Source organism: Talpa occidentalis, unplaced genomic scaffold, assembly GCF_014898055.3.
Source record: "Talpa occidentalis isolate TD23 unplaced genomic scaffold, MPIMG_talOcc4v2.1 talOcc4.1748, whole genome shotgun sequence".
Classification (NCBI taxonomy): Eukaryota; Metazoa; Chordata; class Mammalia; order Eulipotyphla; family Talpidae; genus Talpa; species Talpa occidentalis.
In genome coordinates, this window is record NW_023601797.1 from 1 (window position 1) to 16,923 (window position 16,923).

A 16,923-nucleotide genomic window follows, 5' to 3' on the forward strand; every position below is an offset into this window, starting at 1 on the left:
GTTTTGACCAGCACTTCATTATTAAAAGTGATTATGAACTTTTAAACTTCTTTTCTGGCATATTTTTAAGTTTTGCTGCGTTGAAACTTCTTTCAGGATTTTTTCACCTTGAGTATTTGTGATATGTTGTCACTTCATTTTTAGTTTTTATGGTTATAATAGGGATTTTTTCATAATATTTTGTGTTTTATACCCTCCTGCAATAAGCTGTATGTAATCCTACGTTGTTTACCCAGATTTTTAGGTATCTGTATTTCGTAGATTACTGCCTTTGCACCTGTTCATGTGACCAGGGCACTGGTGCTGTAATGGCTTATCTGTAGTAGGGCACCAAAAGGTGCATCAGGTGAGCACCAGTGAGCATCAACAGTTTCAAACTTCCTATTGTACTATGGGCTCCATAGAGATCCCCTTCCGTAGGCCAATTTCTTGGCCATAATATCTCCTATAGACACTTGCCTGCTTCAACCTCTAGACTGTAGGTTGAACACTAGATGTAGCATGGGGTTGTAGCTACAGCTGAGACTGGGCCACATGTCTGAAATTGTTCTCTTTTCCTGTTTGGAGCTTTACCTTGGGGCTCTTGCTCCTGTTATTAAGGTCCAGGTGCTTAAACTCTGTAGCAACACCTTTCAGTTGTTGCCTAGGTTTTGGCCTGGTTGTCTAGGGTGGTGATAAGGCAGATGTTTTGAATATTGTAGCGTCAGGCTGCAAATAATCTCTTCTATGGGAGACAACAGGTGATCTGATTGGGCTCCCCTTGCAGGTTCAGGCTCCAGCTTATTCTAGACCAGGCTGAAATCAATCACTGCATCCTTACTCCGATTGTTTTCTTGTGGTGCATCCTCTGTCCTGCATGATGGGTCTCCAAAGTCTGGTGTGGAGTGCCCCTGAGTTAACAATAGCAGAAGGGTCCCATACCTTGCCGCCCCTCCCTTTCGTGGGTTGTGCTGCACAGTATCAATGCAACACTAAACACAGTTTATTTTATTTATTTTTTTTTAAAGAAGGCCCATTTATTTTATTTTATTTTTTAAACATTTATTTATTTATACAAGCACTGGGTATAGTCAGAAGCGTGGGAGGGTGAGAGAATTCACCAGAGCGGGGAGCAGAGCAGGCAGAAGGACCGAGGTACACTGCTGAGGGGAGCAGCGGGCGGCAGGAGAGGTCTGCGCGCCATGCGGGACCCTCCTCCGGTGGCCGGGGAGCAGCCTGGGATCGAACCGGCGCTGCAGAGGCTGCGGGCAGCTTCGCAACCCAGCGTTCAACCGCTGCGCCACCGGGGAGGCCCTAAACACAGTTTAGTTAAGGTTTTTCCTGCCCTTTTCCATCATACCATTGCTCCTGATATATGTGGTAGTTGTCCTTTTCTCTTTCAGTGGTGTCAGCTTTGCTCTCTTGTACTTAGTTGTGAATTTGTGGAGGAGGTGAACCCAGCATCTTCACTCTGTTATCTGACCTGACCTGCATGAAACTTTGTTTTGTTTTTGACTTTCATGTTTTAAAATTGTATTATTTTTCATTGAGGTAACATTGGTGTTCAGCAGCATGTATGTGTCAGAGATATAGGCACACACTTCTTCATTGTATCTTACTAGACCCACCACCGGTGCACCCATAGTCCTCTGCCAAAGTCCATGGACATACCATGCATTGCTCCCCACCTGCTTCTCCCCTCTGTATGAAACTTAACATAGATTTTTTTCACCCTCATTTGACCAGTAGAGTAAATGACACTGTACTTTCCTTGGCCTTCAATTATGCATTAATAATATGCATTTATAAACATTTGCTGAGTATTGCAATCAGTTCTATGGTAGTTTCTGATGAGTAAAACACAGTCCCAGTTCTCTAAAGACTCAGAATTTAATGGGAACACATTTGTATTTCTGGGTTATGATACCATGTAATAAAAGTGTATAAAAACGTCTATGAGAACATAAAGAAGTCATTATTTTTGTCTTGCGAAGTAGAGAATGACTTTGTACAGATAGTGACATTTGAAATGAATTTATCCTAACATGACCATTTAAATTATCTGCTAAAATCATACTCTTTTGAGAATGAAAGGGATCTCTTTTTAAAAAAAAGCAAACAGGAAAAAAGAGTCACAAACTAGATTAGCTGCGATTAAGACAGAAATCAGTTTATTCATTATGCTCTTAAAGTAAATTTGCTACAGGCCTACTGTAATCACAATTAGCATTTGTTGAATTATTACAAAATACTGAGCATTTTGCCTATGTAAGGTAGCACATAAATACTATTTCAAATAGATTAGAAAACTAAGATATGGGAAATTAACTTGTCAGATATTTGCTAATTGTCAATATGCTTTCTTGTTTGGGGCAGATGAGACTTACAATTCCTAATTCTAAGAATTTGATTCCATATTAAATTCAGTGTATCCAAGCCAAGTCTACTATTACTGCTTCCCTAAATGAGTTATTGTTTATAGAGTTTTGCAGACTTTATAATTGGTCATTCAGGAAATTATTTCTTTTTCCTCCTAAAAATATCCCTTCTGTCCTTTTCTTCTTGTGCATTGGCATTACTTTCTACCAGTTCCTAGTCACCTCATGTCCACATTTATTGGCTAATTAGTAGTCTCTTCAGGTTGTTCCTTTGTCTATGCTGAAATGATCTGTAAGTGTTAGTTTCTGCTATTTAAGTGAGAAATAAACCAAAAATTGCCTTTCTGCAAGTCCTCCTAAATAGTCATTCCTAAGGAAATAAGAAGTGTGTAAACATTGCTTTAAACAAAGCTAGTAACTGTAGTGTTTAAAACTGAAAATGATTATCCTTATTTTTCATTAGAAAATCTGGTTTTTCCTGAAAATGTTAATTTCCTGGTTTCTTATATATTTCATTATGACAGGACGTATTTGTGATGAATATCTTATGGTCTGGACTGATTTGGTCATTAACATACTTCATCAGTTTCCTCTTTTATAATGCATGTAGCATGTTTTATCTCATTTGATTAATTTTGCTCAGAACTGCTTGTCAGATTGGATTAGGTCTGACTTTTTTGAAAAATGCCAGAAGAGATTGCAGTATAGGAGAGGTTGAAGTTTTCAGTTCTTTTTCCTTTGAACTTTTTTTTTAAAGATTTATTTATACAAGAACTGGGGTACAGTCAGAGGCACAGGAGGGTGAGAGAATTCACCAGAGACAGAGCGGGGAGCAGAACAGCCAGATGGGCTGAAGACACTGCTGAGGGGAGCAGCGGGAGAGGCAGGAGAGGTCTGCCACGCTGTGTGGGAATCTCCCTGGCCAGCTGGGAATCGAACCCTCAATGCAGAGGCTACAGACAGCTTCACAGCACAGCGCTCAAGCACAGCACAGCGCTCAACCTGCTGTGCCACGGGGCCCTCCTTTGAACATTTTGCATAAGCATTTTGGTGATTGTGTCAGACCTAGTGGGATTTAGTATAGCCATTAGTGTGAAACATTGTAGCCAATAGTCTAACCAATAAAAGCTTATTACTTAATGGTATCTAGCTCTGCTTACCCTATTTTTTTTCTTTTGTATTTTGAAAAATTTGAGATTTAATCCTGCTTTAAAATGTGAAGCAATATGACTGCTTTCTTCACCTAATCATATTACTCCCTAAACATACTATACTATTATGTTTTCTTATCTTTGCATATATATTTTTTCTACTTAGAATTACTTTGCCACTTTTCTCTATGGTTAACCTCTATTTACTTTTTAATGTACAATGTTGAAATCCATCTCCTCCTGTACCTACAGGTAAAGTATTCACCTACAGGTAAAGTATTCTACTCAGCTGTGCTATAATAACACATTTGTTTAAACATTTGTTATAGTGTAGTGTTGTCTCTGCTTTCTTTATCATGTTAGACTGTAAGAATATTGTAGGTTAAGATCCATGTTATCCTTATTATCATAGTGCCTTACTACATAGATACTTAGTAAAAGTCTGTTGAATTCGATTTTGTTCTATTTTGTCATACTTTATCATTTTGTTTCTTTTTTATAGATAATCTGCTGGGAATCTCTTGGGTTGACAGTTCCTGGATTCCTATTTTGAACAGTGGAAGTGTCCTGGATTACTTTTCAGAAAGAAGTAATCCTTTTTATGACAGGACATGCAATAATGAAGTGGTCAAAATGCAGAGGTTAACATTAGAACACTTAAAGTAAGTTATTGTGAGAATGAAGCCTCTTTGCCCAAGTAGAGATTTTGCAGTGAATGGTACTTTTCAACTGTGTGAATGAATTAATCAAGAAGTACAAGATAGAAAATTTTGGAAGAAATAGTTTTCAGTTTATGCAAGTTTGACGTACAGAACAATTATTAATACAGTCAGCCTTTTGTGTCTACCAGTTCTGCATTCATGGATTCAAACAGTGGACACCAATGGTTGCTTGAGTCCATGGATTGCACAATCCATGGATATGGGATATAGGTCCACCTGGAAGTGGACCCATGCAGTTCAAACCCTTGTTCAAGGGTCAGCTGTGCTATGGAGTTAAGCCTATGATGGTTGTGTCTGTACATGTATAGACTATTTTCTTATTGTTATTTTCTGAAAATATATAGTATAACAACTATATAGCATTTAACTTCTTTTAGGTATTATAAGTAATTGCAAATGATTTAGAGTCTACAGAAGGATGAGTGTGGGTTTTTTGTAAATACTATATGATTTCTTATAAGGAACTTGAGCATCCATGGATTTTGGTGCCTGTGGGAGTCTTGGAATCCAGTCCTTTGTGGCTGTTGAGAGACAGATAGCGTCACTTATATCCTAGGAAGTTTTTCTGCAAAATTTCTTATAGCATCATTCAATTAAAATATAGATGTAGATCTAATGAGTGATTTTAATAGTTCAACTATTGTCCTCAACAAGATAACCATACGTATTGTCTTTTCTGCATCTAATTTAATATCTTAAAAGCATAGTCTGATTTATAGTAGATTTTTCTTTATATGAGAAATGAAATTTTAGCTAAACAAATGTGAAGCAGATTTCTTTAAATTTAGGATACCAAATAATTAAGAATTTATTACAATTACAAAAGTTTCTGAAACAACCATATAATTTTTCATCTGGTCATTTGCAGCTGAACATTAGGGAAGCTTATGAAATTAAAATTTTCTAGTATTTTAAATAGTTTTTGTTACGAGGCAAATATTTACGACTATTAAGACAAGTTGATACTTTTAAGCAGTCTGTCAGATTAAAAAGTTTGTTGGGTCTAGGATAATATTTTTGATGTTTTCTAGTCGGGTAAAATATATAGTTGAGATGTAGAGTCAGGATGGGTAGTCTTCATGTATATTTGTATGTTTTAAATATATTTGTAGATCTTAGGAAGCATAGTATTTTGGTTGCCATTTTGTAATGTATGCTCTTCATTTCAGTCATGAACTCAGAATTAAGGTTATCTTGAGTTTTTGTAGAGAAATTCTGTTTAAAAACCAAATCTTTCTCTGTATTCTGCCTAACTAGGAAAATAGCCAGTTTTATTGAACAACCATTTTTTTGCATCAAACATAGGTAGTTCCAATCCTATTTAAATTTTTGCTCTATTTTTGTTTAACAACTTGTGTGTTCTACAAAATTGTAGGCATTTTATAAATCTGGATGTTTGTTTTCTGTTTTCAGTCAGATGGTTGGAGTGGAATACATTCTTTTACATGCTCAAGAACCCATTCTTTTTATCGTTCGGAAACAACAGCGGCAGTCCCCTACCCAAGGTAAAATGTGTAAACTTCAGACATTATTTTCTTCTTAAAATACCATGATACATGATACATACCACTGTATGTTCTTATTTTTTTTGGATTGGGTTGTTTTGGGGATATCTCTAAGACGAGGTAACATGTTCAGTGCTTTGCTGAGAGGACTCAGCAGGCTCAGCATATAGACATACCTAAATTTGTTGTCCTGCAAGGGACAACATCAAGTGTACCCTCTCTCCAGTAGTGAAATGTAGTCCCATGTGTGTAGTATCTTTATTCAAGGAAATCCATTTGAGATGCTTGAGTCAAGTCCAGAATTTTTATTAAGGCTAATCAGGTAGGCACTTTTGCCTGAAGAAATTCCAAAATCTCTAGGAAATTCATAGCATTTGTACAAATTGTCTAGGCAGGGTGGTATATTAGCCATAACTATCATTTATGAAATGTTTCAAAAGCCAAGTTCCACTGGTTGTTGCTTGGACATCTGGAGTCTTCCAGCATGCCAACAGCAATTCTAAGCACTGATAGAGTAACTCACTATATTGAAGACACCTCTTCCTATTGAGCATAGCTGTTCCAACTGGATCTTGAGCATTCTGAGTAATATTCCTTCTCATCTCAGTCTACTGAGTCTAATTCTATTATGAAATATATAGTAGATGTAGTTACACCAAATTCATAGAGGATCAGTTGGAAGTTCTAATGGATATATTCAACCAAAAGTCTTAACTGGGTTATACTACCAAACAGAAACTTACTTTAGAAACATATTGAACTGTATAGAATTCAGACTTGAATGAAAGAGCTAGTCACATATTCCAGAGATCACTAGCTGCATCTCCCAGTTATATACCTTCAACAGTACATTTAGGGGCAATCTTCACCCTAGTATTGAGTACAGAGAATGACTTGCTGAAAAAATTGGGGTTCTAAAAGTTGGTTTTGCCCAAAGAAATAGGAATATAAATGAAGGAGGAAGAATGACAACAGACACAGCAGAAATCCGGAGGATAATCAGAGATTACTATGAACATTTATAGGCCAACAAATTCAACAATCTAGAAGAGATGGACAAATTCCTTTAACTCTGCAGTCATCCAAAACTGGATGAAGAAATAGAAAACCTAAACAAATATCTCCTCAAATGTATGGTTGCCCCTAAGTACGATTGAGAGTAGCATTGGATCACTTCAGATTTTGTGAATCCATATTAGCAAGATATTCAGGTGATTCAGATGCACATTAAAAGTTTGAGAAGCACTCCTCTGGGGTAGGAGTTGTCAGTTTTTTTCTGTGAATATCCAGAGTAACTATAGGCTTTGTGGGCCTTATGGCCTCTGTTACAACTGCTCACCAAGTGCTACAGCAGCCCTAGGTAATAATATAAATTAATGGGTGTGGCTTCTAATACAACTTTATTTATAAAAACAGGAATTGCCAAAATGTGTCTTTAAGCTTTAACATGGAAAAGGGCAAATTTTAGTTCTTTTTATGGAAATCTGCTAAGCAGCTTGTTTGCATATATTCATAAACAATTTTTCCCCCCTAAAACTGCCTTAGTTATCCCGATGGCTGATTATTATATCATTGCTGGAGTGATCTATCAGGCACCAGACTTGGGATCAGTTATAAACTCTAGAGTGGTAAGTATCTTCACATTCCTTAAACACTAAAGAAAGCTTATAATTGAGTTATCTTGCTTCTAAGAATCAAATAGAAGTTTCCCTCCTTGGTTAAGTTGGTGTAAAGTATAAACTTAAAATATCTTGAACCCTGGTTGTTCTGGGCCATCTTCATGTTAAAAGTATATATTACAGCTCCAACTGATTTAGGTTCTGAAAAATGAGATTACTATCTTGCATATATAATATTTTGTGAGTACTTTGGAAATTTTGGTTGAACTAATGAGAAATTCGCGATTTGTTTCTTTTTACAAGCTTACTGCAGTGCATGGCATTCAGTCAGCTTTTGATGAAGCTATGTCATACTGTCGATACCATCCTTCCAAAGGGTATTGGTGGCACTTCAAAGATCATGAAGAGCAAGGTATGTTGGACCCCTAGACCCTCTTAAATCCCTTGGCTTTCTGAGTGTTGTTTTCTTTAAGAAAAAGACTTGATGATTTCTGAGTGTATTTTACTTCTCCATATGAAGACTCTTCATGGGATAATGGCATTGTCAACTATAACTCATGTAACTAGATGTAGTAATAATAGCTTTCCTATTAGAGCTATTTCCCATACAGAGCAAATCAGTGATGAGGAATGAGTAATGATATTTCTTGTTTACCTATCTTCAGTCATTTTGTAATCTGAACCCAATATTAAAATCCCCCCCAATATTAAAAGTAGGAAAGGTGCTGTTAGAGCCTTATCTTCAGATAACCAGTCTGTTTTCTGATCTTTCCATGTAATTACCTGTCTTGATTGTACATTCTCTAGGTTCTATAACCGCTAACCCATTCCTTGTCTTGTACCTCACTTATCAGTAAAAGTATTTCTGGAAATATATCTATACTAGTGTGCCTGCCATCTGAATTTCCTTTGCTGAGAAATAGCAGCTCAGAATAAATTGCTGCAGGAATGCAAACTTTAAATAGAATTCAGACCTTTGGAATGAATGGTCTTTCAGGTGTAGTTATATTTATTCTTTTTTTTTTTTTTTAAGATTGATTGATTGATTGATTTATGCAAGCACTGGGTATAGTCAGAAGCGTGGGAGGGTAAGAGAATTCACCAGAGCCAGAGCGGGGAGCAGAGCAGGCAGAAGGACCGAGGTGCACTGCTGAGGGGAGCAGCGGGCGGCAGGAGAGGTCTGCACGCCATGTGGGACCCTCCTCCAGTGGCCAGGGAGCAGCCGAGGATCTAACCTGCACTGCAGAGGCTGCGGGCAGCTTCACAACCCAGTGCTCAACCGCTGCGCCACCGGGGAGGCCCAAGTTGTATTTATTCTTAGTAGTTGTAGGCAGCAACCTTTGGCATAGGAAAGCTTGCATCAGTTGACTAGACTTCTCCCAGGTGCTGTTTGTCCCACCCTAATGAAATGTTTGGAGTAAAACTGGAACCCTTCATTAAGAGACAGTTCCACAATACACCTCCTTCCTGGGAAAGTTTCACATGTGATTAATGTAAGAATTTCCCTTGCAAGTTCTTTTCTTTCCTGTCTTCATGATCTTCTGTTTGGCTTGTTTTATTTTTCAGTGAATTTTTGTCTTCATTACTAAGTGTGGTAGCTTGGAGTTTTAAGAAAATCACATTTCCGTTTACACCTATTAGATTTCGGGAAAAGACTAACTTACTTATAGTATGCACAAGACAATTTCAAACCAATAATATGGATTGGGACTTAGGTAATTTTGAAATTTATGTCCATGCTTACATGGTAAAAATTGAAATATCTTTAAAAGACATTGGCTTTTTAAATGTTAGAATATAAATTTCATTTAACAGGGAAAGTTAGAATACTTCTATGCTTATGCTATATTTAATTTATTTGGGAAGATTATATTTTGAATAGCAGCCATTAAAAATAATGAAGTTTGAGTATATTTATGGAGGGCAAATATTTGTAAAATATAAGACCCCCTACTATTAGAGACAGCTTTAATTTGGTTTGTATTTTAATAGAGAAAGTCAAACCTAAAGCTAAAAGGAAAGAAGAACCAAGCTCTATTTTCCAGAGACAGCGTGTGGATGCTTTACTCCTAGACCTTAGACAGAAATTTCCTCCCAAATTTGTGCAGGTAATGTGGTTAATAATTGATTTGACACTTTATTTTTAATTTACAACTCTACAGTGTGATCTAAAAATACTGATTTTCCTCATTAGTTTTAAAAAAATGAACTATGAATCAAAGGAAAGATTTTTAAGGACTTAATGAATTGGGCAAAGGAAATGTAATTAATGTGTTTTTAAGTTTAATTCCTCATTGAATCTTCATGAATTATGAGAACTGCATATAGATAATATTCTCATTTAAAGGGTTACCGGACATGTCATGGATGGTAATAAAACTAGAATGTGAAATACATGCTGTTTTCATTCTGTATGCTGCTATCCAAACTCATGTCTAGGTCCTTGTTAAAAATTTATGACAAAAAGAATAGAGCAGTTGTGGTATAGGATATGGCATCATAAGTGGAGGATATGAGTAATAGAAAATAGTTATATAAGATTGGTGTTTAAGTAATACAAATTCCACTATGTTATTATGGAGTGTGGTTCCAAGAGCAATAGCAAATCCATCTGCTATTCTTTTTTTTTTTTTTTTTTTTTTTTTTTTTTAGAGGCATGCTTTATTTATTTGTTTGCTGGTTTGTTTGTTTGTTTTGTTTATACATGCACTGGGTACAGTCAGAAGTGTGGGAGGGTGAGAGAATTCACCAGAGCCAGAGTGGGGAGCAGAGCAGGCAGAAGGACCGAAGTACACTGCTGAGGGGAGCAGCGGGTGGCAGGAGAGGTCTGCGCGCCATGTGGGACCCTCCTCTGGTGGCCGGGGAGCAGCCGGGGATCGAACCGGCGCCGCAGAGGCCGCGCGCAGCTTCGCAACCCAGCGCTCAACCGCTGCGCCACCGGGGAGGCCCCCATCTGCTATTCTGCTAAGTGAATTTTTGAAGTGAAGTAAGTATGAGATGGGGTATATGAACATATGTTTAGACTTGTTTATGGGTCTTTGCAAGGCTGTGGACACAAAAGGTCCAGTCAAAACAGTCAGATACATTGTTTTTCTTGTTGGGGGCCTGTTTCAGAGACTTTCAGGGGTAGATTTAGTTTAAATGAGATTTTTCATACCATGAGATAATGTAAAACAGGCCACACCTTCCCTCTTACCTGCTTCCACTAAGAGACACATGCTGTTGGACTGATGATTTGGTGGTGAGAAGAGCAGAGCACACTGTTGGAAATCAGAACAAAAAGTCAGTTTAGAAAAAAAAAAAATCTCATAAATTGCACTGAAAGATGAAATAGTGTTTATTGAATAAATGAGTTAATGACTTTTAGCTGTGTGTAGGGTGTACATAACCACTATAAGGTATAAGAGGTTAGGTGTCGTTGGCCATACAGTCATTGAGTACACAATATTTACCACTAGGTAAACTGGTTGAAGGACACCTAGACTAGCACAGTTCAGTAGTCTTTAGACACATGTGACTTGGGCATTTGAAATAAACTAGTGCAGGTCCAGAATTAATTAGACTTGGTTTTGCTGGCTCACCAAAGTTTAGAATATAGGAAAAGAAAAGGCTTGTGTTATATATATATATATATATATATATATATATATATATATATATATATATATAAAATTGCTAAGGGTTCTATTTTATTGACCAACCTCCTCCAGAACATTCAGTAGTTTACATTCTGTTGGGTTGTGAGGTAGTCCTGCTGAATGACTACTCCTTTTTTTTCTGACAAGGGCTCCTGCCTTGAATCACATTTGCTGTCCTGTACTGGTGAACTAAACTGGACAATGTATCTTAATAAAACAAAACAAAATCTTTGTCTTATAGAACATTATGGGAATTTAAAAACATACCAAAAGTAAAAACAGAGCAAATAATTTAAAGTGAAACCCTCATGGACCATTGTCTTGCTTCCACAATTATCATACATGGCCAATCTTGTTTTATATCTTCTCCCCCTTCTTCACAATTATTTTGAAGCAGGTTGCAGACTTCATATTATTTCCTTGAGAATTTTAGATTTTTCTTTTGAAGGCTTAGCGTAGTCATGCTTGTTATTTTCTAAAAGTGCACTTTCTTTTAGTCATACAAGGTCCAAAAACTAATTTCTAAAGATAGAGTACATCAAACTATGTGTAACTCAACTAGGGAAGGATGACTTTCTTTAGAACTGTTAATAGTACTTTGTTCCTTGTACTCATAGTGTTTCTCTCAGATCAAGGGAAAAAAATAGATCTGAAATCTCCTGTGAACTCCTTGTTTACCCATTGTGTCTGCCAGAATCATTTGTAGCTTGCGACTTCTGCCTGCTTGTTTGAAGCTCCTTTTTCATGTTTTAATTCTTGTTATTACTGAAAGTTACACTAATACTAATGTGATGGAAATTCAGGCCCTCAGAACATTTTATGATGAATGTCTTTGCTGGGCTATTTTCAGAAGTTACTAGAACATTATAGGATATCATTTCTGCTAGGCTTATCCCAAGACTACCTGACTACATTTTGTCAGAACGGTGCCATCATTTTTTTTCCCATCTCAAGCCACATCCTGCTAGATTGTCTGGCATTATTCACTAAAAAGGATGAGACAGTAAGCATCAGTAGGTAATGACATTATCCAATGTCCATATACAGTTCCTTTGCCAATATAGTTCAAATGGTTAGTGTTAAACACATGAGAATAGTTCCTCTCAATTTTTTACTTCATCAGTGTTCTACCATTGTTTTAAAAGAAAAATTTATTTTCCTAAATTACTTTTACACATGTTTAAGTCCTAATTTATTCATAAAATATGTGTTAATGTGGCTATGTTTAGGGTTCCCATGCCTCCCACTGTACTGGGATTTGCTTGAAGGATTGGCAGGATTTATTAGTGACATAATAAGGATATACAGCTCCGTAGAAGGAGAGAAGACACACGAGGAGGCAAGAGGGAATCCATGTACAGACTTACACTCATACCTTGCCATGAGGGCTCACACAAGGCTCTTTTTTCTCAGCAATAAAAATGCAGCAATATGCATGTGAAATTTCTGCCCAAGGAAGTCCTTTAATGACTTATGGTGCTCATATGTTTTGGGGGCATAGGAGGGTTCATCACGGTGGTACCCTTTATCTAGCATATGCCCATTTTCCACATTCCCTAAAGAAAAGCAGACAGTCAGCATAAACGGCATTATTTGTACAAGTAATCTAGGCACAGCGAGCCTCCATTACCTGCTAAGGGAGTAGTGGAAACCCTCCCAGAATCCAAGTACTAGTCTGTAGCCAGTGACCAGTTTTGCAGACTGACCTTTCTAAGGATAGCAGTGTCAGACCTCCTGTGTTAACCTTTTCTGCACAATAGAGAATAGTATGTTTTGTTTTGTTTTTTAAAGATTTATTTATTTATGCATACAAGAACTGGGGTACAGGCCAGAGGTGCAGGGGGTGAGAGGACTCACTAGAGACAGAGTGGGGAACTGAATCGGCAGATTGACCGAAACACATTGCTGAGGGGAGCAGCGGGCGAGACAGGAGAGGTCTCTGCTGCGCCGCCATGTGGGTTGCTCCCTGGCTGGCCCAGGGATTGAACTTGTGCTGCAGAGGCTGTGGATTGCTTCAGAGTGCGGTGTTTAACCTCCTGAGCACCAGGGAGGCCCGAGAATAGTATTTTTTTATTATTAAATGTAATGGTTCCTAGAACTTGAGATTGGAGTGGGCTAGTAGGCAGTTGGCAGCAGTAATCTGGAACAGGTGATAACAAAATCTTGTAGTCTTTAGTCATAGCAATAGACAAGAAGACATGGGGTCTGGGGGTGGGAGAGCGCTTTTCTTCTGAGATGACAGGGAATAAGGTGTGTGTGTGTTTGTAAAGGTATAAATTTGGAGGGAGGTAGATGAATGGGAACTTGGGTTTTTTTTTTTAACATGGAGGATAAGTCATTGGCTGAAGATCAGGAGCAGGTTATAAACCTTGGGAGAGGAGGAGAGAACACGTGTTTTAAAGCATTTAAGTTTGGAATGAGACAGTAGGGTCCAACCAAGTGAAAGATTGGGTGTAGAGAATGGAGGATCTCACCTTGTTCCTGACTGCTAATCTCCCCATTTTTTCCTGTAGTATAATTTTACTCACTAGAAACCTTATATTCACAGCAGAATACTTCGTTTCTTTACATCCCACACGTTACAACTTTAAAAGTTGAGGATTCATCTAAACTTGGTTATACGTTCTTATAGCTCATATTCCCTAAACAAATGTGCCTCTAGAATCTTAAAAGTCTCCATTATTCTCTCCCATTTGATTTTACTTTACTTTTTGTAAAGCAGTGTAGCTCAGGTACAGAGGCAGAGGGCTTTGTAGAAGCTCAAGGGTTTTCAATGTTTGACTCTTTTGTTCTAGTTTTAGATTTGTGTCTTTTCTGGAGTGCAAATGATAACTTTATAATGGTACAGGAATAGTAGTTCCTTTTCATGAAGTCATTTATAATTTGTATTAAGTGTAATTTGAATGAAGGTGTAATTTTAATTAGAATTATGGACTCAAGAAGGAAGAAAACTTGCTAACCTGTCTTGTTTCTTCTCCCCCGTCTCCCCACTTTTTAAATTTAAATTACAGCAAAAGTCTGGAGAAAAGCCTGTCCCAGGTATGGTTCCTCTGATATTCTTACTAAACTTGAAAGAAAACCAAATAAATAAATTACTTAACACGGTAGAAACTGTAGCATCGAGATGAGTTATGGGCATTTTGTCCTTTGAGACTTTCATTGTAGTTTGTTACCCCTTACCTCTCTCTCCCAGATATGCTAAATTGTCAAGAATGATGCTTTTATAATAGTGTATTATTATTAAAAACATGAATTAGGAAGAAATGGCATTGAGAAGGTAGGAGAAAATGAGATGATTTGAGGTTGTTTTTAGTTCAGATATCAGTGTGAAAAGGTCTGTTACACTATTGAAAATAGGTATTAAACTGTTGAACTGGTACAGAATAATTACATGTCTTGTTTGTATATAATGGCTTATTTAAATGCCATGTGTTTTGTGTAGTGTCAGATTTGCATGGATAATCAGGTTTTTAGGTTTATAAGTAGATTCTTATACATTGGCCTGAAACAGATAAATTAGAACTTGAGACAAGCAGTTCTAACTAAATTTGAGAATCAGAACCATTCACATTAATTGTTGTCTACATTGGTCATTCCTCCACCGCCAACTCCAAACAATATCTGCTTTTGATGTCAAGTGGATCAGACAAAGAAAGAAGCCGAACCTATACCAGAAACTGTAAAATCTGAGGAGAAGGAGGCCACCAAGAATGTCCAACAGACAGTGAGCACTAAAGGCCCTCCTGAAAAACGAATGAGACTTCAGTGAGTGTTGGACGAGAGAGAAACCTGTAAGACTCTTCCTGTCCTTTATTATACCTCATTACTGTGACATGCTCTTGAACTTTAAAATTCTTTGTCACAATCCTCTCATTTGTATAGAATGTTGTACTTGTTCTTTAAGGAAAGATGAACGGATCTTCATGCTTTCCATATGAATATTTTTGATGTATCCTTTCCTTTGTGATCTTCCCCCTACTGAACTCGCGCAACTTCCTCAATCATATGTGTACCTTATACATTAAAAAAAATAAATTTATTTGTATAAATTACTTTATCATGGCTTTTTCTCCTCATGTCTCTCTGAATTATTTCTAGATGCATTTTGTAAACAGACAGGATTGTTAAAGTAATAACTTAAGTTTATTTTCTTTTATTTGCATGTTCCTTGGTATAAATTGTGCTAGTTACTAACATTTTGAAAGATAAAAGGGAAAACCAATGCTGTCATCCTTTATATACTCATACGTGTTGTGAATTTTTTCCCCGTGTGTATTAGCTTATAGTTGTTCTGTTCACATAATTTTACTCTCATCATATTATTATGTCTGTTTATAAGCACATTCCAGTTTTACTTAGTCTTTATAGACTATTTATTTTAGCGGCTAAATAATTTTTGTGATTGTTTTTTTAAATGATCCCATGTTATGTTCAGAATTTTCTCAACTTGCATTATTTTAAATAAGGTGTAGTGATTATAGTTGTGATAGTGACTTTTCAATGCTTAATACTTCCTTAGAGTCTAGTAGTACAATCACTGCAGTCTGCACATATTTTTGCTCTTAGTCTGTGTTGCCAAGTTGTTTCTCCTAAAAGATCTGGACCAATTTACTCAACAGCTAAGTATGAAGATCCCAAGTTCTCTACAATCTTGCTACCACTGACTATTGTTTTCATTCTTAGTGCTAATTAAAGCAGCAAAATATATATATTTTATTAAGTTATTGAACAATCTCTCACCTTTGCTTTTTGCATTTATAAAGCCTGGTTTTCTAGATTATGTGACATTTTTCTTTTAGCTTTTCATTTTGACATAATTTCAGGTTACAGAAAAGTTACAAAAATAGTACAAAGGGGGCCTCCCCGGTGGCGCAGCGGTTGAGCGCTGGGTTGTGAAGCTGCCAGGTTTGATCCCCGGCTGCTCCCAGGCCACCGGAGGAGGGTCCCACATGGCGCTCAGACCTCTCCTGCCTCCCGCTGCTCCCTCAGCAGTGTACTTCGGTCCTTCTGCCTGCTCTGCTCCCCGCTCTGGCTCTGGTGAATTCTCACCCTCCCGCACTTCTGACTGTACCCAGTGCTTGTATAAATAAATAAATCTTTAAAAAAAAATAGTACAAAGGTTCTACATATATACCTTTTGTGCAGATTCTCCACAGAATAAACTTTCTGTATCTATTATTTCTTTAATTTTTCTATCCCTAACTCTTGCTGTCAGTTGCTGTTTCTCTGTGTATACATGCACATTTGTCTGTATGTATAACATACATATATAATACAACTTTTTTTTGGGTTAAGAGTCACTTGCTTTCATGAGCATTTTCTAAAATCAAGGACATTTCTTTGATGCGCACAATATGATTATCAAATCAAACTCATGATACTATTATCCAGTCTGTTGTTCTTGCTGCTCTTTAATTTTAAGCAAATGTCTATTTCCCAGCTCTTTTCCTTTATATAATTTTTTTCAAAATCTGCAGCTAATAAAGAACATACATTATATATTTTTTTGTTTTTTACCATTTGTTGAGACTTCCTTTATGACAGTGGATATCATATATTTTGGTAATTATTTCATGTGTATTTGAGCCTAATAAGTATTCTGCAATTATTGGGTAGTATTTTTATGTGTCAGGTTCATTTGATTAACCTTGTTTAAATCTGTTTCCTCTTATATATATATTTTTTGCTTCATCTGTCAGTTGAGAGAAGTATATTATATCTACAAGTAGAGTTTGGATTTTTCTGTTTCTCCTCTTGAATCTTTTATGTTTGCTTCATGTGTTTTATTAGTAAATACAAATGCCTATTGAATTTATGATTAATAGAGTTTTTAAATCTCTAAGTAATTCATCCTTTTTTGCTATTAATATGGCTTGTTTTTCCAATATAAATCATTAAAATATTGGCAATTATTTTGGAGTAGAGAAGTTC

At 36.7% G+C, this 16,923-nt stretch overlaps 1 protein-coding gene across 1 annotated transcript; it reads left to right on the forward strand.

Annotated features, from left to right (window-relative positions):
• Positions 1–3,949: 3,949 nt before the first annotated feature.
• LOC119250653 (mediator of RNA polymerase II transcription subunit 6-like) lies at positions 3,950–15,059 on the forward strand (the record flags this gene model as incomplete). Its single annotated transcript, XM_037518316.2, has 7 exons — positions 3,950–4,170; positions 5,644–5,735; positions 7,281–7,363; positions 7,658–7,766; positions 9,347–9,462; positions 14,004–14,031; positions 14,631–15,059. Coding segments are annotated over 7 exons (780 nt in total), but the record flags the coding sequence as incomplete, so codon positions are not given.
• Between the last annotated feature and the right edge of the window lie 1,864 nt (positions 15,060–16,923).